The sequence below is a fragment of the Coenobita brevimanus genome, chromosome 110 (genome assembly GCF_032717465.1).
Source record: "Coenobita brevimanus isolate Jiangsu-jjx chromosome 110, ASM3271746v2, whole genome shotgun sequence".
Classification (NCBI taxonomy): Eukaryota; Metazoa; Arthropoda; class Malacostraca; order Decapoda; family Coenobitidae; genus Coenobita; species Coenobita brevimanus.
The window spans coordinates 554,814-578,882 of NC_137063.1; the positions used below are offsets into that span (position 1 = coordinate 554,814).

Here is a 24,069-nt window from a genome sequence, read left to right on the forward strand (position 1 = left end):
AGAGGGAAGTAGGAACGGAGATGTGATGGAGGTGAGGAGGAAAAATAAAGAATAAAAATGGAAGGAAATGAAAACATTGACAAACACAGCATGAAGGAAAGGGGGAAATGAGAGTAGGGAATAAATATAGAGAGGAAGGGAGGATGGAAAAGGGGAGTGGGGGCAAATTTGGAAGGAAGAAGACAGATCACAACAAAGACAAGAGGAATGGAAATATGCGAAAGAGATAAATACAGGAGGAGGAATATCTGTACGAAGGGGAATCAGAGCATCAGAAAAAATGAATATCTGTAATTGGAACCTGCGAGGGAGAGAGGGGAGGAAGATTTGAAAGCAAGGGAGGAAAAGAGGAGAGAAAAAAAAATAGGAGCTGAGATTCAATGGAGGAAAGGGGGGCAGTGGCATGCATAGAAGGAAAGCAAATGGGAATGAGAGCGGAGAAGGAACGGAAAATAACATAAAAATATGAGGTTGGAAAATTGCTAATGAGCAGAGAGAGGAAGAGGAAATGAAGGAAGAAACAAAGACTGAAAGAAAGAATGGGAAATAGATAACAAAATATGGAGGGAAGAGCGTCTCGAAGGAAAGGAAGGAAAGAAGGAACACGAGAAATAGTAAATATCTGTTCCTGAATCTGTGAGGGAGGAAGAGAGGGGAGGGAGATTTGATAGCTAAGGAGAGAGACAGAAAAGGGAGGGAAAAGGCAAGGAGTACGAGTAGAGATGGCGTTTGGCAAGAGGAGAGAGAGGGCAGAGATAGAAGGAAAAAAAAAAGATAAGGAAGAATTACGACTCAAGGAGGAAGGGGAAAAGGGACTTTCTCTCTCCCTTCTCCCTTCTCTACTTCCTGTTACTCTCTCCCTATTTCCTTTCCCTCTGTACAATACTACGCCCTTCGCCAGTTTTTTCTCTTCCTGTCGAAATAACTCTTGATCATAACTTTCTCCCGTAAATACTTGATCTCTCCTTTTCCTCCACTCCCTCCTTTCACTTCCCTCCAATTCTCCCTCTTCTTCCTCCTTTCCTACTATTTATATCTTCCTCTTTTCTGCTCTTGCACTCCATTTTTCCCTTCTCTCTCTCTCTTATACCTTCACTCCTCTTTCCATACCTACCTCCTCCCTCCAAGTTTTTCCTCTTTTTCTCCCTTTCCTTTTCACTTTTTTTTTCTACCTCTCAGAAAATCTCCCTAATTTTACCCTCCCTTTCTTCCTCTCCCTCAAATTTCCTCAGGCTTCCATCTACCTCTTTTTTCTTCCTCTTAGTCTTCTTGTCCTTCCTCGTAGCAGTTCCCTTTACTTATCCTCTTAGTCTCTCTTTCTCCCTTTCTGCAAACCTTCCTACACTCACTGCTCCCTCTCCACTGAAATACTCTTGGCATTCGCTCCCTCCTTCCCTCAGGCATTTTCACTTCTCTCTCTCTCTCTCTCTCAAATAATTCACTTTCACTTCCTTCCTCTCTCTCTTTCAGCCAACCACTTTTCTCTCTCTCATCTCCTTCCATCGTTCTTCATCTAATACAACCTTCCTCCACTTCTCTCTCTCTCTCTCTCTCTCTCTCTCTCTCTCTCTCTCTTTCTTCCTCCCTTCTTTTTTCCAACAATACCTACCCTTCCTTCTTCTCTCCCCCCCCTCCATCCCTCCTTCTCCTCTCACCTCCCCCCTTCGCTCCAGATCCAACCTCCTCTTCCCTCCTAACAGCACTCTTTTCCTCCCTCCCTCCCCACTGGCCTCTTTCCCTCCCTTTCTCCCTCCCCACAGACATCTTTCCCTCCCTCCCTCCTTCCCTCCCTCCCCATAGGCCTCTTTCTTTCTTTTCTCCCCTCCCTCCCCAGTCATCTTTCCCTCCCTCTCACCCTCCTCACAGCCCTCTTTCCCTTCCAACATTACCTCCCCTTCCTTCCCCCTCCCCTTTGCATCCCTCCATCCATACTTCCCTCCCCCCTCGCCTCCCTCCATCGCTCCTGATCTAACCCAACCTCCCGCTGCCGCTTGCCATGCCAGTCCGTCGCGCCACAACTCACCACCCATCCAGTTTTATACCTTATAATCTCACCTGAATCAAACCGCATTAATTACACCGTTAATCCCTTCGCCTCTCTAATTACAAGCCAATTGTGGTGCTAAATACCTGATTTCGGTGACCCCCAATCGGCCCCCAAAACTGATTACAACCTCGGTCTCGGCTCCCACTGCCAATATCACGGTCGCCTAATTTTCGTCCTTATTTTCTTACTTTTGGCTTTACTTTTCTGCCCGAGTAAAAGTTTGCCAGGCCTCTCAAAGCAAACTGTACTCTTTCCACTTTAGCTTGGCTTAAAACTGCCGTCTCTTCATCGTGAATGCTGAGTCGTCGTAACAATTGGTAAACGATTGTAATGCTAGTCACGAAGATGCGCTATAAGAAAGACCTGTAGTCACTGCACTGCCTTTTTCTGCCACTGAGCTACGTGAAATAAGATGCATAAGGACGAAAATCTGACCTAATTTACCATGAAAGAACTTCAATGAATCTTTTTTCTGTTATCTACATTACATACACTTCGTTTATCAGTAAAAGAGGAGCAGAGGAAGCCTTCATGCGGTGGCACTGACATAACCGGTTGGCTCTGCTGCCCGATATACAAACGTCCTTCAGTCCCCTCCCTATTCCCCGAAAGGAGGATGGTGGAGTGCAGGGAAAGGGTAGTATCAGTCTGCATTTCACTAGGTTAGCTTTCAGATGAACCTGGGATTGCGACAACAACAACTACAACTACAACAAAGACTACGACTAGCCTACTACTCTACTACTACGTACACTACCGTTAGACCAATTCACTATGCTCCAGAGAAACCCAGGACACACACACACACACACACACACACACACACACACACACACACACACACACACGCACAAAGACAAAAATTCAGGCCACGTTAAGACGAAGGAACTATATGTACTAAGCACCAAAAATTCTCGCTCGCTCGTTTCGCTCGCTCGTACGGACCTTGGGATAAAAGATATTACCAGGCGAAGGAAGTCGGAAATTCAATTCAGTGTGCAAGATAACGAGATATGCAAGGAAATAATATCAAGGGATGGCGTAATATTGCAACAGCCATGCAATAATATCATCCCTTCCCAGCGTTGTGCGTATCATAAAGCAACACATCTGATTTCCCTCGTGTGTGTGTGTGTGTGTGTGTGTATGTGTGTGTGTGTGTGTGTGTGTATGTGTGTGTGTGTGTGTGTGTGTGATAATTCTTGATGTGTGTGCGCGTGTGTATATGTTGTGTTTTCGATATTGCAGTGTGTGTGTGTGTGTGTGTGTGTGTGTGATAATTCTTGATGTGTGTGCGCGTGTGTATATGTTGTGTTTTCGATATTGCAGTGTGTGTGTGTGTGTGTGTGTGTGTGTGTGTGTGTGTGTGTGTGTGTGTGTGTGTGTGTGTGTGTGATAATTCTTGATGTGTGTGCGCGTGTGTATATGTTGTGTTTTCGATATTGCAGGGTGTGTGTGTGTGTGTGTGTGTGTGTGTGTGTGTGTGTGTGTGTGTGTGTGTGTGTGATAATTCTTGATGTGTGTGCGCGTGTGTATATGTTGTGTTTTCGATATTGCAGTGTGTGTGTGTGTGTGTGTGTGTGTGTGTGTGTGTGTGTGTGTGTGTGTGTGTGTGTGTGTGTGTGTGTGTGTGTGTGTGTGTGTGTGTGTGTGTGTGTGATAATTCTTGATGTGTGTGCGCGTGTGTATATGTTGTTTTCGATATTGCAGGGTGTGTGTGTGTGTGTGTGTGTGTGTGTGTGTGTGTGTGTGTGTGTGTGTGTGTGTGTGTGTGTGTGTGTGTGTGTGTGTGTGTATCTACCTGTATCATCGATTAATTTATAGAAAACAATAACCATTTTCTACACAACAGTAAGACGGTATAACGCAAACACGGTAGACTGCAGGCTTAAACTGTTCTGCAGTCCACCACCATCCTTCTGGAAGAGATGGAAGTATAGTAGTTTAAGGATGTTTATATCAACCAGGCACTTCAGTCACTCAGTTATATCAGTGCCACCACGTGAAGGCGTCCCTCTCCAGTACCAAGTGACGAGAACATAATATCCCAAGTATTACCTGATTGAAGCTCTTATTTATTACTATATAGATATTTATGGGGGAACGCTTTACTACAGTTTCCTTTTAGATTATTTACAGCATGATACTATTTTCCGCATTGCATCTGAAAAATATCTACCTATCTATCTGTTGCTAGACGCCTTAATCCCGTAAGAGGTGGCCACAAACAAATCGCCTCCACGTCGCCCTGTTCCCCGCCATTTCATTGCCCTGCTCCCAGCTCACACCCCCCTCTCTCATCTACCTCTCCACTCCATCCCTCCATCTCTTCCTTGGCCTCCCCCTCTTTGAAAAATATCAATACACTTAAATTACAGGCTTGTTTTGACGAGGTGAAATTTCGGGGTTTAAGTGAGAAAGAGATTAACTATTATTTTCATGTCGGCTGAAAATGTAAAGTAATTTGTTGCTGACTTTTTCACCACGATTACCTTCTTTTTTTTATTATACTGAGGGTAATGAAGGTTACATTCAACCCCCCCCAGTCTGAAGTCTCCTAATTCGACAAAAAATCGTCTGAAGACAGTGTTGCTACAAGACAGTGTGATTATGATGATGATGATGACGACGACAATGATGATGATGATGATGATGATGATGATGATGGTGATGATGATGGCACTTTTTACATTTCACTTGCTTATTTACTGTACTCACTTACAAATATATTTACTTAATGACATATTTACTTATTCACCTCACTTGCTTTGCCTAACTTATATCGTCTGTGTGTCCAGGTGGTGAATTATGAATCGTCCCGCGGCGGCATCACTGTGGTAACTGAGAGGGGCAACACCACCAGGGCATACCTTCTCATCCAGGTGAGGCAGGGGGTAGGCAGGAGAGGCAGGAGGCAGGCAGGGGAGTGAGGCAGGAGGCAGACAGGGCAGAGGTAGGGAAAAGAAGAGAAGCAGATGGGTGATAGGCAGGCAAGGCACAGGGCAGGCAGGGGAGTGAGACAGGAGGCAGGTAGGGCATAGGTTGGGAAGAGAACCAGATAAGTGGCAGGCAGGAGAGAACCAGGTAGGGGGAGTCGGCAGGGGAGAGGCAGAGAGGAGCAGGCTGGATGTGACAGGTCGAGGAGAAGCATGGGACAGGCATAATCTGAACAGGCAGGGAAGAGGCACGGGGGGAAGAGGAGTGGAAAGGTAACAGACAAGCGATAGGCACAGATGTGCAGCAGGTAAGTGACAGCAAGAGAGAGAGAGAGAGACTGGTAAAGGAGACGCATGTGAGAGGAGTAGGTGAGTTGTGTCAGACATGGGATAGGCAAAGGAATGGAAAGAAAGAGAACCAGATACGAGACGGGCAGTGAGGAGGGGCAGGCTGAAAGTGACAGCGAGAAGAGGCAAGAGGAAAGACAAAGACCAGATATTATTGGCTACAAATAGGAACGTAAGAGGAACGTCAGAAAGTATGAAATCTGAAGGAAGGCATGCGGGAAAGGAGGAAGGTGTTGTCAGAAGTGGATAAACTGTTGGCAGAGCTACAGGGATGCACAACGGCAAGGATATTATGCAGAATTTTAGAGGGAGTGCAAAGAAGGGAAAAAAGTGGATAATAGCACACTTTTGATACAGATCAAAGGTCAGAAGATACATAGAACAAGCAATCTAGATGTTGAGCAAAGTAACAAAGAGGGGCCTTTTAGATTCAAAACAATATATCAATGCAATACAGTAAAGCCTCCCCCACTCCTTCCCCTCCATCTAAATAACCTAATAAAGCAAATCAGTAAAATCTTCCCTGCCCATTCCCTTTCATGTAGTGTTTTAATTTTTATAAGGCTGTTCATTAAGGCGTAATAGAGTGGTTTATAATATCTATTTTTTTTTTTTCAGACTCAAGACAGACAGACAACGAATAATATAACATTCTTCTTTTTACCTCCCTTTCTCAACATGCCATTTCTTTCAAAAGCGGTAGTAAAAATGAGATGAGATACAAATTAGATACAACGCCTGGCATGGAAATATGCAGGAATGGATGTGGTGAGAGAGAAAGTGCAGAAGCAAGAGATGACAAAAACACGGAAACAAGAAGGCATTTGGGATGGGAGACTGAGAGGTCCATTGAAAAGGAACACAGAAACAAGATAGCATTTGGGATGGAAGGAGATTGAGAAAACACACACACACACACACACACACACACACACACACACACACACACACACACACACACACACGAGGGCACTTGGCACTTGGGATGGGAAGATCTTCAAAGCTCTATACCCATTACTCCAATTCACACTTACAAAATATTTATTACTCATTGAAAACGTTTATTTCTCACAGATAAGCTTGCAAGAGTTCATAAGTACGACTCCAGGTTAAAGACAACTGAATGGATTATATTTTCTTCTTTTCACCAGGATGCACGGCCCTCAGACACCGGGAACTACACGTGCATGCCCTCCAACACAGAGTTCACCTCACTCACCGTCCACGTTCTTAATGGTGAGTATGAGAGAGAGAGAGAGACAGACAGACAGAGACAGAGACAGAGACAGAGACAGACACAGACAGACAGACACCCACTAACTCATCCTTCCTCCTCTACCCCACACAGGAGAGACGCCGGCAGCCATGCAAACCAACGGGGTGGCTGGCCTAGCAAATCCATATAACTTTCGTAAACTCATCACCACCAGCAGCAGCATCCTCGTCCTCCTGCCGCTGCTCCTCACCCTACTGACGATGGCGCTGACGGGGGAGAGCGCCTCATCACAGGGCGTCGCGAGGAGTGTGGGTAGTTGAGAGACGCGAGTGTGGGAGCAGTGATGGACAAATTTGATGAGGAACGTAGTATGGGAGAACTGACGGACGAAACTGATGGACATAGAGGGTAATATGGGAGCTGTGACGGACGAAAGTGATGGAAATAGTGCGTCGTATGGGAGCAGTGATGAAAGAAATTGATGGAAATAGAACGTAGCAGTGTTATACCTAGAGACCTACTTTAAATAACATAGAGGCTTGAATAACGAGGAAAGAGTAGGAAAAAGAGACACGGAAAAAGGATGTGGAGGTCTAAATACTTAGAAAAAAAAAAAACTAGCTAACATGAAAAGACGAGAGGGAGTACGCAGCCAAGATTGGAAAAGGGCAGGAAAAACTAATGTAGTAGTTTTATACTTGAAATACTAACATAAACAGCGAGATAGGTGTAGACAGAAGTAGAGAGATTAGGAAGGATGTGATCTTCTCCGAGAATTGACGTTGATGTTAATAGCTGACAGGATGGAACAGAAAGCCTGTGATGAATAAAAATACATGGAAAATTACTGGAGGGCGGCGTGAACGGAGGAAGTAGATGGAAAAAAGGGCGCAGTGATATTATAAATGAAACAGTGTATGTATGGGCGTTTGAGGTGAAGTACAAAGGGAGTGGTGTCAGAAAAGGGTGGAAGACAAGTGTAGTGATGTTAGTATTTGGAAAGCTGAGGGCGTAGTCGTGTATGCCCAGAAAACTTATATGAATGGTGGAGGTGCTGGAGCTGAGGCAGAGGAGATGACAATATAGAAGGGAAAAGGAAATTATACGACGTTATACCTAGATAAATTATATAAATACCTGGCACGCTTTGATACAAGGTAGTGGTGGACAGGTAGACGGAAAATGAAAGTCGAACAGAGGGACTGGTGACCAAAAGTAAACTGAAAAATGAACGTATTGAAACTTTATATGAAGAACTGACGTGAGTAAGCAGTGATCAAGAAAAAAAAAAAGTGAAGAATATTTGAGGTGGAAAAAAGTCGTGAGTGTACAGATTTTGGCAGAACAAGATGAGGAGAATGGAATATAAGAACGATGAGAACAAGATAGAATGAAAAACAAGGGGAGTAAGGATGGAAAAAGAGTAAAAGCGAATTGAGCAGAAAGAGAACTGACATGAAGGTAGACTGAAATTAATATAGTAAACATATTTAGTGAGGATATAATTAGACAAATGGGGCGCTTGAGTCACCAGAAAAAAGAAGGAAAAAATGAAAAGAAAAAACAGACACGTGGAGAAGTGGAAATAACTGAAGAGCTGGCATGAAAAAAGTGAGAAGTGTAGTAATAATTCGGTAATTTACGTGAACCGCAGGACTGAGATGGCCAAAACAGAGAGAAAAATAATGTATGTGTTAAAGTGGCATGATTACAGAGATTTTATTGGAGCTAGGAGAAGGAAGGTATGTACAAATAAGAGGCTTAATGGAGAAGTGATGTGAGAGCAGAAGGGATCATAAAGTAGGGGAAAAAGTGACATGATTACAGTGGATGCATGAGACAAGGCACAAGGCAAGCGATGTAAAAATGAGAGGCTTAGAGGCATAATGACACGAGAGAGAGAGAGAGAGAGAGAGAGAGAGAGAGAGAGAATGAAGATGGAAGTGACATGATTATGAAAGACTTTCTGGTAATGTGCAAGGTAAGGAACGTAAAAATAAAAACGTTTAGAGGAGAAACGTTATGAGAGTATAAAGGGAAAGAACGCTGAAATATTACAGAGGGAAATCTTACTAGGAAGTATGAGGAGGAAATGAGGGAAAGATATTAGGTGAGAAAGAAAAACGACAGGGCTATGATGATGATGATGATGATGATGATGATGATGATGATGATGATCGATGAGTAAAAAAAAACTGGAGGAAAAAACTATAGAATATTACAACTGAATACCTGGCAAAATTAATCACTTCCGTATGATAACATCCTTTTAACTTCATCCTTGTCAACAACAGTCGATGTCATATTATTTACAGATATTTTTGGAACTGGAGAGGTTATATGCAGACTCCATTAACCCTTTCACTATCAGGACACCTTTGAACTGAGTAAAATGTCCGGTGGCAGCAAAAACAAAATAATAATTGAGGTCACCGTATTAAAGCAGGTGATGACAAACGTGCAAGGGAAAGGGAACAATGTTAAACTCTTTCCTTTTTACAGTCACATTAAGATATTTTATTAGACTACCCCAAGACGCCTTTACTAAGCTGAGGAAAATTCTAGCCCGTAAAATACTGAAAATTGTCTTGACTGATCTTTGGAATGTTCATATTTTCCTATCTATCTATCTATCTATATACCTAGGCTGCTTCCCCCAAGGAAAGGGAGGTAGCCGAGACAGGACGACTCACTCTCCATTTACTCATCCATTCAAACACATTCATTCGCATCTTAGCCCCAAAGGGGAGAACGGACAGATCCTCACCGCACCACACCTCACAAGGGTCAACTGCGTCCTTGGCAGCAAAAAGGGTCACTATGTCGTTTTTTTTTTTTTTTTTTTTTTTTGGCAAAGAAGAAGGAACCAAAGGCTAGAGGGCTACAAAATTGTTCCCTCCACTGAAAAAAATAAAAAAATAAATTATAACGGAGAGCCAAATTCAAGACCCGTTCATTTCAAGACGCCTGGACACATTGCGTTTAAATGACTGGAGGTCACAGGCAAAGAGGGAGACAGTTGCATAGTTGATCTGTTGCATACGTAATGGACTGGGAGTATCGGTTAACTCTTGCATTGGAAAGCTGGACAGAAACGGGGTAGTGCACCTGTGACGTGTGCAGGATGGTGAAACGCGAAAGAAATGAAGAATCGAAATACAAGTAGGTGGAAGAGAAAAAAAATATGAGAAAATCTGACATGGAATTAGATGGGAATGTAATACAAAAGTGAAAACTGACTGGATGATAAATGAAAGAAGAATGAAAAATTGTATAAGAGGAGAATTTTACTTATAGAAAATGAAGAAATATATATAAAACAAAACTCTAAAAATGGAAGACGTTGCATCATTCAAGAGGAGATGACGAAGATAGTAAGACCAGAATTGAGGACAGTTTTATGAGTCGAGTATTAACATGACTGGAGAAATGAAGCCCAAGAAAAAAAAAGTAGATGTTTTACAAGTGGAGAAATGACATGACTGGAGTGGCAGTGAGGTAAACGAGAAAAGAAATGACTGCAGAATATTACGTGTATATAGACAGCTGACATGAAGACAGGGAACGAAAGCCAAGAGAAAAAAAAAGTAAAAATATTATATATGGAAAAGACACATGAAAAAGAAGTGACGGTCAAGAAAAGGTGAATTTTATATATAATTATTGTAAGAGAAACGTGGACATAAAAAGTGAGGTGTTGACCAAGAAAAAAAAAAACATATGCTGTAGGTTGGAAAGTGACGTAAAAAGGAAAAATAAAGAAGAGGATATAGAAATCATGTCAATAAAGCACAAACAAGAAGGCAATGAAGGCCAGGAAATATGGAAAGAGAAAGCAAATGTATAGTAAAAGGAGAACTGACATGACAACAAAGTGAACGGCGGCCAGTGTAGTGGGGAAAAGAATGTAGAAGGTAGTGTAATATTGAGATGAAGGACTGGATGGGATGCTGGTACAAAAACTACAAAGAGCAAGATACATAGCAGTGTTTGGCGTCCCGCTGTAGCTGTGAATCCTTTGTATCAACAACATGTTTTCTGGCAGATTATATTTGAAAGTTCAATTAAACTGTCTAAAAAAAATTGCTTTGAATTTCATGGCAGATTTACTACGGGGATTACAAGTTATTAATTTAGCAGATTTACTAATAAGAAGGATGTTGATATCAATACCGTATTAATAAAAATGCTAATTTATAATAATGTTGGTAGTGATATTATTATTATTATTATTATTATTATTATTATTATTATTATTATTATTATTATGTTATTTTTCCTATTATTACTGACTATCATTATCACCAATATATTTCAGATATTTTACCCGTAATGTCTCTGGTTATTCGTCTATATTAATGCTGATATTATTTCTAACGATAAAAGTATTTCCTCAACATTATCATCAGCGTTATAACCACGAATATGTTCACCTCACTTCAATATCTACCACTCTGTTCCTTTGCAACTCATTTTCATTAATTTTTCCCTTTGTGATGTATTTTCCTCAAGACAAAAAAGAAAACTTCCACAATATTCCCACTTGAATAATGGTTACGTGTATATAAGTATTTCAGAGTATATATATTCTGTACACTTCTACATACCTATTATATATATGAAAGAGAATCAAGTGCCTTGTATATATATATATATATATATATATCTTTAAAAGTCTCCCGTATATATATATATGACTGTAGGGTAGGTTGAGGTGTACATAGTGTTCATATTAACTGATACTAGGCCTCCAGTTGTGCTAGTTTTATGTACATAGCCCCGTGTATGTAATATCAGTCCCTAATTGTGTACGCTAGTGTGTAAAATCGACGGCTACGCGGATATATTATTAAATCCGAGATCGCGACGGGGAAGGCATACCCCCCATTAATTTTTCACATCATTATTTACCCACTGACCCCTGGGTTGTCTATCTATTTTTATTCTTGCCATCTCCTGACGATTTCACTCAGCTTTTGGTAAACTTCTTGTGCTGGAGGGGTTTGTTGCAGCCTGAACAACCCTCTGAGAATGCGAGAGGCGTTTCCAAAGCTACATATAATCGTCTAGACGCTTGCAGTAAGAATGAATTTAAATGTACGTCACCTGGAGTCAAGGGTCTGAAATGAGGGTTGGAAAAATAAAAGAAGTTCGACCTTTCTACCTCACTTCCAACTGAGTTATGTAAAGTGGAATGCAGTAAAACTTACCGCTGATCTACACAAGTGTTTTTAAAATTGACCGCCTACTAGGAGATTGCTTACTCCTTCGTGCACTCTGTTTTAATAATACAGTTCATGGTTTTGGCTCACCATCTACTCTTTCCCTTGGCTTAAAGGAAGATGAAGTCAGGGTTTCATATCGAGAGGAGATTTACTGGTAGTAATTAAAAGCTTTTCTAGACCTGCGGCAGTAAGGATGTCAGCAAAAACTGTTCCTCACGTAATCTGGCAAAGTTTGGAACAACCACTTTAACACAGAGCACCAGACCTTTGTTAGGTGTGAAATTCTGGCTCCGACCGCCCTCCAGCCAAAGGGTAGGAACAGATGGTAAGAAGAAACTATGGCTCGTGAATGTACTGTATGTCAGCAGAGATCGGAGAAGGTTGCGGGGCCTGTGGTGTTTTGGTGTTCCTGTGTAGTTGGATGTGTCCCAGAAAGTCGCTTCAGAGTATAAAAGTTGAAGTCAATAATCCTCTTACACTTCTGGTTCTGTGAACTTATATATCGAGATTATAGTCATTCCAGCCTGCCTGTATGTTACTGGTCTGACAGTCTTGTTAGGTTTTGACACGGTATCGGAATAAAGTAGAAGATTTATTGACCCAAAATAAAACTGCCCAGAGAAAATGTATGCAAAACCAGTTTTGAGTAACTTGCTCAACTGAGTGATGATATATATATATATATATATATATATATATATATATATATATATATATATATATATATATATATATATATACACACTGTATAAACAGTAAACGAAGCTTCACGTTCTTCAAGTAAAAACAAATTGGAAATATCTCTACTCGTATACTGTTTTTGTCAACAAACTTAGTTCCTGGTTAGCAGGATGAAACTTTGATATCCAAGGAAAACACACAAGAACCTTGGCGTTCTTCAAGGTGAAAGGTGAAATCTAATAAATACGAGTAAAAAAAAAAACCCTGCTTACATGTACGATCTTCGTCAACAACTTTACAGTCTTCGAGAACAGGATTAAACGTTGCTGTACAAGAAAGGAACGGATCACCCCTGGGGCGGAAGGGAAGGGGAGGGGGGATAATATAATACAACTTCAGGAAAACAGGGGACAGAAATCGTGTTTAAAATCTGATAAGCAGCGAGGAGGATGAGAGGCAAAAGGGAAAGCGTCCATCCATAGTTGTTTACAGAGAGATGGCGATGTAATGAAGTTTGGGGAGAGGGGCGGAAGTGTTATACCTGGATGATGGAGAGATTGATAAGGTAGATGGATATGGATGGATGGATGGATGGATGGAACGACTCTATATATATATATAAATATATATATATATATATATATATATATATATATATATATATATATATATATATATGGGAGAGAGAGAGAGAGAGAGAGAGAGAGAGAGAGAGAGAGAGAGAGAGAGAGAGAGAGAGAGAGAGAGAATATTTCCTTTGGTGATGAAATGGGTGAACAATAAAATATATATATATAAATCAATAAATAAAAATATTTCAGTAGGAAAAGGAGAAGGGAACTGAACAAGGTAAGGGCTTGAGGGACTGACTGAAGATATGTAGAGATAAAAAGGAATTTGAGAAACTTTAATCAAGATTATTTTTTACATTAGCGACGTGAGTCTGTATAATGAAAGAGAGAAACAGGGTGACTCAACGATAGATATTTTTTTTTTAACTGTGATGACAAAGACGAAGAAAAGCAATCCTATTAACGTCTGTCAACCGTATGAGTGGTACTGAGGCAGGAAATTAGTTATGGAAAAGGGAATAATGAGGGATTTTGAAAGAACCCGTATTTGTAGGAAGAAGAGGAGAAGGGGGGAGGAATGGAGAGATTCTTACACAGATGAGGGGAAAGGAAAATGAGAAACTGGTGAAGAGAGCAAGAGTAGGACGTGGAAGAGAAGAAAACATTTTTATGGTGGTGGCGGTGAGATGAATGCAAAGTCTAGGGAAGAGGAACAACAGGAGAAACGGCAAGATTTTCACTGTGCAACTGAGGAGTGAGTGAACACGGATAATTTATACCAAGCTAACTTTTCGTGGATTTAACAAACTCAATGTACACTGAACTAACTTACTGTACGCTGAACAAACTGGCTGTACAATATCCAGTTCATGTTATCACAGCGTCCTAATGTGAAAAAATGAAGGACTTGTTCCCACATATTCATCTTTTTACAGCATATTGAAATTGAGATTTTAAATATATATATATATAATGAAAATACAGCAGCTTTGGTCCGTCTTTGACCCTTTTCACATAAAAGAATGAAACAGAAAAACAGGACAGTTAAGTAAGATATGAGGAAAAAAAACGGGAAACAGGTAAAAGGAACAATGCTGAGAGGACATTATTGCAGCAAATCATCTGGCTTAAAAAAAAAATAAATAAATAAATACATAAAAACTGTGTTAACAAGGAAAAAAAAATACGTTATCTGTCCGTCATGCCAAGTAAACACAGGTATAAGTTCAGGTAATTCACTGATTATGTATCTCCGGTTATAAACAATCTTCAAGCAAGACTGGGCCAGACAATCAACTTTTTGCCACGATCCAATCTTCCCACTGCATACGACACGCACAAGTCAAATTTTACATCCAGTGGTGACTTTCTAGAACGTATACGATCGCCTCCCTGTCGTTACTTAGATTCGCTTTTGCAGGAGGAAGAACGACACGGAACTGCATCGTTTTCCCATGCCTACTATGCCTCCTGCGGAAAAAAAAATCTTAGTTACGAGAGAATAGTGATCGTAAATTACGTGATTTCTTCTGGGAGGATAGAGGAGAGTGCAAAACCTTCCCCCCAAAAATCAAGGCCGAGTTACGACAATGGGAGCCAATGTAAACATGTCTGGGAATTACACCTGAGGGTCCCCAGGTCAGGTACGATAAATTCTGTAACTTAGTGTATCGTATGAGTTGGGCTCAATGGAGATGCCGCTTTGTTGTATCGCTTCTTGGTCTGTAGTGGAGGGTGTTCTTGTTGTCTCATTAAGAGTTTTTGTACTGTAAATAAAATCCATAACATACGTCTGCCCTTTGCCTCATTAATGTCTATCCTAAAGTGGTTTGTGTGTGTGTGTGTGTGTGTGTGTGTGTGTGTGTGTGTGTGTGTGTGTGTGTGTGTGTGTGTGTGTGTGTGTGTGTGAGAGAGAAAGAGAGAGAGAGAGAGAGAGAGACGTCACTGTACTGAAAGGCATCGTAGTGCAAAGTATTCAAAGGCAAGTGACTCGACCCAAATTATATGAAACATTAGGAATATCTCGTTTGAGGACACATTAGGAAAATTAAATTTGCACTCCCTAGAGAGACCCACAGACAGAGCAGACTAAAATGAGCAGAAGTGTGGATGGATGAAACACTTTATTTAATACGGCAGATATTGATGGAGTCTTTATTATTATTATTATTATTATTATTATTATTATTATTATTATTTCTATTATTATTATAGTATTCCTATTTTTTGGCAATTATATTTAGGGAAGTCTATGATCATTCTTTATATTTTATTCTTGTTTTCTTCACGTGGTTATTTTTATTTTAGGGGTGAATACGATGATTATCTTTTTTTATCTTATTCCTCCACTCTTCAGGCGAATATATTTAACTAGGGGGAGACTTTTCGAGTTAGGGGGATTAGTAGTTATGGTCCTCATTATCACCTTCCTTGATCCTAAGCTGAATATAAATCGCCTGGACGAGTTTAGAATAATTTTAAAACATACATAGTTCATAAGACTGAAGTGATTAAAGCAGCAGATACTTTCCTATTATCACTCTAACTTGGCCTAAAATGCTAGCTACCCATCTTGGACGCTGAGCCGTAACAACCGATTTACATTAGACTATGGTGCTCATCACGAAGAAGTGTTGGGAAGCATGTTCATCTGCTGCACTTTCTTCTGCCACTGAGGTATGTGAAATAAGTTGCAAAAGGTTGAGAATTCTGAATCAAGTTAAGGTAAAATAAGAATAGCAGATTTTGAATTTCTTAAAAGTGATGACCTATTAGATATTACATTTTATGCTATATTTTCGTAGTTTAAGCTTTGGAGAGGGGTTTCGAACTGGACGAGTTACATACAGCCTCCATAAACCTCTTCACTACTACCTCGTTCTCCTGATCTGTATATAGTTGCTTGGAGATTGGAAGAATTACTGAGAAAAGATATAATTAGCGCTCAAGGGGTTTGGGAAGTTTAATCTACGGTACAGAGGCATAAAGATGGAGAATATTACATTGATTTTAGCAGAGTCCATAAAATAACAGCACATCCATAAAATAATATCACGAAAGAAAAATATTACACATCATCTTTATCACAAAAAAAACGTTCAATTACCAGCAGAATAGCACCAAGGAATATTTGTACATATATACTATTAATCATAAAAGGGTTATAAGTACGGTAATTACCAACTTGCAAATAGAAAACTGAAATAAATGAGTTTTCACCTTTACCAGCAGTGATATTTACGCTGCTGCATCGGGTTTACAGCAGCTCAGTTACACCAAACGCTGTTTTTATTTTTTTCTTTTATTTTTTTTGGAAATCTGGCCATATGTTTTACAGTGCTTTCCCCGAGGCCCAATATTCCTCCTACTAGCAGAAAAATAAATTACACAGACAAGCAACATATTGAACTACATAAACTAGCAAAAATAAAGAAACTATATATATCGGCACTAAAATAAAATAAATAAACTAGGAGCAGAAAAAAAATGACAAAAACTAGCATCTAAATGACCTACATAAACTAGCACCAGAATAAACTACATAAATTAGTACCAGAAAAAAATTAAATCACATAATACAGAAGCACACTAAATTAACTTACATAAACTAGCACCAGAGAGAGCTACATAAACTAGCAGCATAAAAAATAAATTACAAAAAGGTCGGCCTTTGGGAGATAGGGTTAACTGGTCAAACTCTGCCACCATCCACCCTGTCGGTACCTCCACCTGATGGCCTTTTTGAGACCTATTAATTACTTAAAGTGGAGTCCCAACCCATTGACGTCACTGTTTCTTATATGTGTCATTTTTGCCTCCCATTCCCCTTATCTTTTATCCTCTTATCCCATTCAATCTGATTACTTTTAATTTTACACAGTTCAACGCCAATGATTTTATTTAGTCTCAGGGGATGTATAGAGATAAAAGGGATTAATAATGGCTATACATAACCCCTTCAGTTGGAAAAACCCACCAACGGTGAAAAAAATCGCCTGTAGGTCGAAGGAATAGAATAAAAAATCATTCCCTCTCCGTACAGGTCAATCACCTTTTGGTCCCTCTCAGGAATTCGGCCCGAAGTCTTCCGTAACTGCCCCCGCACTCTCTGTTAGTAGGTCAGGGTGGTCAGTAGTTCAAATAAGGTCAGGTGGGGACATGGAATCAGATGGGTCAGGTTCAGTGGGGTCAAAGGGTCAGGTAGGCCAGGTGGGGTCACGGGGCAGGTGTGGCCACGGGGTCAGGTTTGGTCCGGGGGGTCAGGATGGGTCAGGCGCGGTCATGGAATTGGGGTGATGGTGTGAAACTGGGTGAATGAGGGCAAACAGGGTCATTACAGCGCGCTCGGCCGCCAAATTACGACGTGGGGGTCAATTTACAGGAGGCGAGTAAATAATCGAATTAATTTTCACGCTGGGAAGAACACTGTTAATTAATCCCAGGGGGGCGGTGGTCCCTCCAATGTGTGTGTGTGTGTGTGTGTGTGTGTGTGTGTGTGTGTGTGTGTGTGTGTGTGTGTGTGTGTGTGTGTGTGTGTGTGTGTGTGTGTGTTGTAAGCATAGATTTGAAGCGGTGTGTGTTTATGCCAGTGTGAAGGGGCGTGTTGGTGTGTATATGTATGTACGAGTATGTTAGTATATACAGTGTGTGTGTGTGTGTGTGTGTGTGTGTGTGTGTGTGTGTGTGTGTGTGTGTGTGTGTGTGTGTGTGTGTGTGTGTGTGTGTGTGTGTGTGTGTGTGTGTGTGTGTGTGTTCAATGATCAGCAATGGACAAGTACAGTAAGATGAAACTGAAATTTAACACCAATCTTGCCCAAACTGACCAAACATGCATTTCAAGACAAAATTTACATATTTCAGCTGTCTGCAAGAAATCTAAAGACAGGATGATGACAGGCAACAGCATATTCATAAACAAGTAAAATTTCTTATCCATTTCAGAACACAAAGTTATTCGCCTGAACTCTGCTTGCATTCGTGTTCTGTTACGGAAGTCATGTAACACCCGTTTAACTAGTCACTCTTAACTCTTTTCCACTTCGGTCTCATACGTAAGAGTCATTTGCTACTCCCCATCCTTCATGTAAAGTATGCCGCTGCTGGTTGTTATTTTGTTACTAAACCCTGGTCTGCCTGGCCATGCATACCCGTTACTCTCAGCTGGTTAAATATAGGAATTGTCTGGTCTGTCTGCGCTCTGCCTATGACCTCCAAATTTTAAGTTAAATGTGTCCAGATACATGAAAATAAATGGATCTTGAATACGGTTCTCTTCTGTTTATCTTTGGAATGGACAATATTTTAGAGGCTCTCCGTGTCTAGCTTTGTCCTTGTCCATAAAAATAATATTTTCTGTCCTTAATCACACTGAGAAGTAACTGGGAAATACTTTTGTTCTCAAGGTCTAAACATATCGGTTAACCCTCAGACGACAGGTCATAAAAGTGAATTACGTAAGATAGTTTGGTAGAACAAGCACAAGCATATTCAAGGTTTGTCTCGTCCTGTCTCTGCACTGAACTCAACCTTGCCGTCCCCTTTATGTGTCTGCTGCCAGTGATCTCTCTCCTCCTGTCTGTTCTCTCTCCAGCCTCTCGTCATCCCCTGACGTTCTCCTCTCCTTACATCCCACGTGCAGGATTTGCCGCCGCCCTTAGCTCTGTGTAATCTCAAATTGATCTCCCGGAAGACTAGCGGTGGCCCAGGTTGAGAGAAGACGCCGAGAAACACAACAAGCCGGATTCGCAGTAAAGAAGTTGTGTAAGTCGGACTTTGAAGTTGTGAGGAAGAGCACTGGCCAAGTCCTTAGATAGAGCCGGGGGAAAGGGGGACTTGGTGGAGATAAGAAGGGACTGTAGGAGACGGGATAGGGCTAGGGGAAGAAGAGAGGAGTAGGAGGAAAACAGGGGGAGGAAAAGAGAATTATCAAATAGGAGGAAGGAGGAAAGGACGTCTTTAGATGGAGAGAAAAGGGGACTTGGGGGAGATAAGAAAGGAATGTGGGAGACGGGGAGAAGATGATGGGGACTGAGGAGTGGGGAGAGAAACAGACAGACAAAGTGAGAAGCTAATAATGTAGAAGGGAAAGAAACATTTTTAAACCCTATTATTGAACCAGAGAGAAAAATGGGTCTTGGTATAAACAGAGGCAGTGATATATGAGGACAGGATTTGGTGGGGGCGAAGGAAGTCGGAGGAAAACAGAGAAAGGAGAATAAACTGAAAAAAGAAAAAAAAGTGATGAGTAAAGGGAAGCCATTATGAGTGGAGAGAACTTTGTGGAGGAGCAGCGATAAGAAGGGACAGCAGCCGGAGAGAAGCTCTAGACGAGGTAATTGAGTTCTCAGAGAAGAGTGACAATTATGATGCTACGTAGAAATGGAGCGTGGTCATTCCCAAGAACTTACAATACAGTATTAAACGAACATACGTGAAGTAGTAGAAAGAAATTGATGATATATGGATTAAGGAAATCAACATGCTTTAATTTTCACTACTGCGGTATAATATTCACCTCACTATTGCAATACGCTGAAGAATATTGAAGTGTAGCGAAAATTTTCTAGTGGCAAGCTGTGAGTGTTCCAATTTTCCCTAATCCCTTCAGGCCGATGACGCTTTTCTGCATATTTTTGTTACTACCAGTCGATGCTACTCAACCTAAATAGTCTTAACACAATTCCCTGTGTGAAGTGTGGTGCCTGCATCGCCTCCATCTGTCGCAGAAACACGAAAGTGGCAAAAACGTAACCTCAAGGATTACCTCTCTCTCTCTCTCTCTCACACACACACACACACACACACACACACACACACACACACACACACACACCATCTGATAAATCCAACTGATGTCTCGCGTTTCCCTGCAAAACTCTAAGCGTCCCACCACCCACATTTCACTTTTGTACTTCGTCGCGGGAGCACAAAAGTGGCCAAACACTCGATCAGAGGTCCCCAATCTGGACCAAACTCAGAATGTCAGCCACTGAATTTCCAGTTGTTGTCTGTGCAAAGTTTGGTGAAAACTGTGTCAGGGTTCGTTGTTTTTTTACAAGCATACATACATACAGAGTACATACATACATTCATATAAGCTCAGCGTCAATTGTACAGGTGATAATCGATTACTGAACTGGGATATCATCATCTTCATCATCATCATCATCATAAGCTTCTTTCTCACGTATATGAGGCGAAAGGGATCCACGACCGGGAGAAAAAACAACAGAACTATCAGCAGAATGCCCAGTAAAAATATTCCATACATTTATTTTCTCCTCAAACAAAACGCATACACAGAGCGCAATATCTAAAAATTCGTCGTTCCGTACTTCGAAACACAAATTACAGCATGAATATATGTAATTTCATTTTGTCAGTAACTGTGGGCATCTGTGCTGTGGCCAGATTCATTATACATTCTGTGCAGCAAAAGGAAAATGAAAAATAATTCGCTTCAGATTTCTACACTTTCTCTGCTTGAAGGGGGTGACATGTCTGCGTGGAATATAGATAGATACGTCTCTTCCCTATTGTGTGTGTGTGTGTGTGTGTGTGTGTGTGTGTGTGTGTGTGTGTGTGTGTGTGTGTGTGTGTGTGTGTAATCATCTGTTAAAATGAAATAATCGCAATTCATTATATAAAACAGATGAAATTCAAGCTATACCCAGAGATCTAATGGCACAGGTGTGGTTTATGTCATTACCTGGTGGTCACGTAATTAAGCGCTCAAATCTGTGACCGTCGTGCGGAAGAATAACATCTCGAATTTCCCACAGGTGACCGGAAACTCTTGTTATTAAAAATGGTCCCATGGGATACCTTAATCACCTACTCCTTTATTATTCTGGGTTACACTAGGATACCTACGACTCAGAAGGGATAATATCTATCAAGTTGTTACCTTTTTATCTATTACTTATGCCTGGTTACATAGAGGTAGAAATTACGGTACCTACGCACACATACAAATACACTCACATATACGCACATCACGTCATAAATGTGCACAGAATCTTAATATGAGAAAGCTTCAGTAATCCAATAATTATTACTGGAAAAATAAGTTCCATGACCATTACAGCCGTCCCCTGTTTGTCCCTGGCCCCACACACGCCCATTACCCGCCCATTAGGATCCATCACGCCTATGAGGGTCGGGGAGAAGCATCGGATATTAGGATTGGAATCTGAGCTGAGCCATCTTGGGCCTAGGACCAATATCTGTGACGTCACCTGCACTGATTTATTTCAGGACTGCCTTCACCCCCTTCACCTCTCTCTCTCTCTCTCTCTCTCTCTCTCTCTCTCTCTCTCTCTCTCTCTCTCTATCTATCTATCTATCTATCTATCTATCTCTCACACACACACACACACAATACGAGTCTACTCCTGACCTATTCCTTTTCCTAAATTGGCACTCATCTTTCTCTCCTCCCAGTTCATATTATTTACTCCACTTATTTAACTTTATTTTCCATTCATAATCCCGCCCGTCTACACTCACGTCTCTTATTTAATAGGGTTTTTATTTACTTCTTCAGCCCTTGAATCCTCTTTTATTCCTAAGCTAAATTAAATCACTAATAATAAGCCAGAATGTTATAAAAACTCGATGTCTTTTTCCTTATTAATTTCCTTTCCCTTCTCAGTGCTCCATCCTGCCTTCCTTACCTCAACCCCTCCCATTCCCTCCCATTCACCACTTCTTAACTCCATCTTATATCTCCCTTCTTACCCCTTCAGTACGGTGCTGGGGAGGGGGAAGCCTTCACGCGATGGCACTGATATACTGTTCGGTTTTATAAATATCCCTCAACTCCGACCATATCTCTCGAAAGGAGGATGGTGGGGGAAGAGGGTAGATTTGTCCGTAGTAAAATAAATTCGCGTTTAGATGAACCTGGTGTACCAAGAACAGCAGCAACAAATAAAACAAGAACACGAACACGAACACCATCACCACTAACAACAACAACGATAAATACCGTGACGTCTTTGTATTTGCTATTTATTTATTTATTAATTTGCTATCAACAGGCGATTTTAATATAGTTCGAAGAGACCTTTCAAAGTGGATGATTTGGGGATTTTTTTTTTTAACCCCTTAACTGCAAGAGCTTTCCCAAAACTCAAAATGGTCTGAAAGTTGAAGGAAAAAATATATGTAGTTATCGTAGTGAAGAGGTTAAACATTTCTGGATGAGACAAACCTGGCATGTGTTCAGTATGGACGGTGGGTATTTGTGCCGAAGTGGTGATATGCGAGAGAGAGAGAGAGAGAGAGAGAGAGAGAGAGAGAGAGAGAGAGAGAGAGAGAGAGAGAGAGAGAGAGAGAGAGAAAGAGAGAGAGAGAGAATCATTACCCGGCTCTTCTAAGCTCAGCAAAGAGAGAATATTAAAGACATCAGTAAGAAATTAACCTTAGTGGGGTTTGCCTCTAACCCTTAGTGTATACGAAGCCTCCCTTAAGCTGAATAAAATCGTCTGAGGGAGGTATGAATATATAAAAAAAAAAGCGTCAACGTACTGAAGGGATTAAATGCTCCCTTAGTTTCTTCACCTTACCTCTTTAATCTCTACTGCTCCGGGACGCCATGTTTAATTTTTGCTCCCTCCAGATCATTTTTCAAATTTATGAGTGACCTAGAATACTGAGAGGGCTGATGAAGGCTAATTTTAATCCCTCCATTTCGAAAAGTTTCCCCTCATATGAATAAAATCGTACAGTAATAAAAATAACACGAATAACTTATCTTACTGAATCTGTAAATATTTCCCTTATTTCTCCATACTCGTCCTAGGTCTCTTCTTTTCTTCTTGTCCCCCTTTTCCCTCCTATACTCACCCCTACCTCAGATTACTTCCCTTCCTCTTTATTCCATCCTCATCTCGGCCCAATCCCCTCTAAAGCTGTCCACTTCCCGTTTCTTCCACTCATCCTCTTCCTTCAGCTATTCTTGTCTCGGCTGATCCCCTCGCCCTTCTTTTAGTCTTCTTGTTTTTCCTTATCCATTTCCCTCTGATCCTGCCCTCTTTTCTCGTCGACGACTCATTCTCTGGTTCATTTCCCTCTCATTTTGTCCCCTTTCCTTTTCTTCCATCCCCCAATCTCCTTCCCCTGCCGTTTCCCCCCTCTCAGATGACTCTCCACTCATCTCCATCCCTTCCCTGCTACTTCTCTTTCATTACATCCCTTTCCCTACTTTTTCTTTGACTCCCAAACCCTTTCATGGTCCACACCCCTCTCAGAATGCCCTCTCAGTCGCCGCCAACCACTTCTCTGCTCCGTTTACTGCTCAGGCTGTCCTCTTACCCTTTCAGTCTCTCCCTATCTCCTTCTCCCCAGTTTCCAAAGTTTTCTTGTCAGTTTCCCCTTCAGCTTGCCCCCTCTTCTCGTCTTCAACCACTTCCCTGGTCAGGCTGCCACTCATCTTGTCTCCTTCCCTTTTGTTTCAGTCCCCACCCCTTTCCCTGTTCAGTCTCCTCCTCTATTTACCATCTGTTCTAACTTTCAGCTCCCTCCCTTGTTCATATCTCTCTCATCGTCTCCCCTTGCCCTTCTTTTGTTCCTTAGACTGATCCAGACTTCTCTCAACTTACCTGCATCTCTTTTGTTTCAGCCTCCAGCCCATTTTCCTACTCAATATCCGTTTCAATTTACCATCTAATTCCCAGCCCCTTCTCTTGTCAATACCCCTCTCATATTCTCCCCTCACCCTCTCTTTCAGTCCCCAACCCCTTCCCTGTTCGGTCCCCTGTCCAGCTTACAATCTGCTCTAATTCCCAGCCCCTTCTGTTGTCCATACCCCTCTCATCTTCTCCCCTCTCTCTTCCGGCCCTCAATAACACCTTCCTGTGCTCCAGTTTCCTCTCGGTTTGTCCCCTCACCCTCAGGAGCTGTAAACGTACGCCTATTACTTCCCTCCCTCGCGTTATCGCTGTAGGAACCCACATGGAGGATTTAGAGGCGGCCGCGGGACAGTATCGGTTATGGCGGAGGGCGGATGTGGACGGGGGAGCGAGATGTGGCCCGTAATCCC

General features: G+C 41.4%; 1 protein-coding gene across 1 annotated transcript in view; it reads left to right on the forward strand.

Moving 5' to 3' along the window:
- The window catches only part of LOC145417393 (hemicentin-1-like), a 134,455-nt gene extending 127,578 nt beyond the window's left edge, over window positions 1-6,877 (forward strand). Inside the window, exons 5-7 of the mRNA XM_080286070.1 lie at window positions 4,846-4,929; window positions 6,483-6,567; window positions 6,680-6,877. Of these exons, the coding sequence (XP_080142196.1) occupies window positions 4,846-4,929; window positions 6,483-6,567; window positions 6,680-6,867 (357 nt within the window). The 3' untranslated portion in view covers window positions 6,868-6,877. The remainder of the gene's footprint in view (window positions 1-4,845; window positions 4,930-6,482; window positions 6,568-6,679) is intronic.
- Window positions 6,878-24,069: the final 17,192 nt, after the last annotated feature.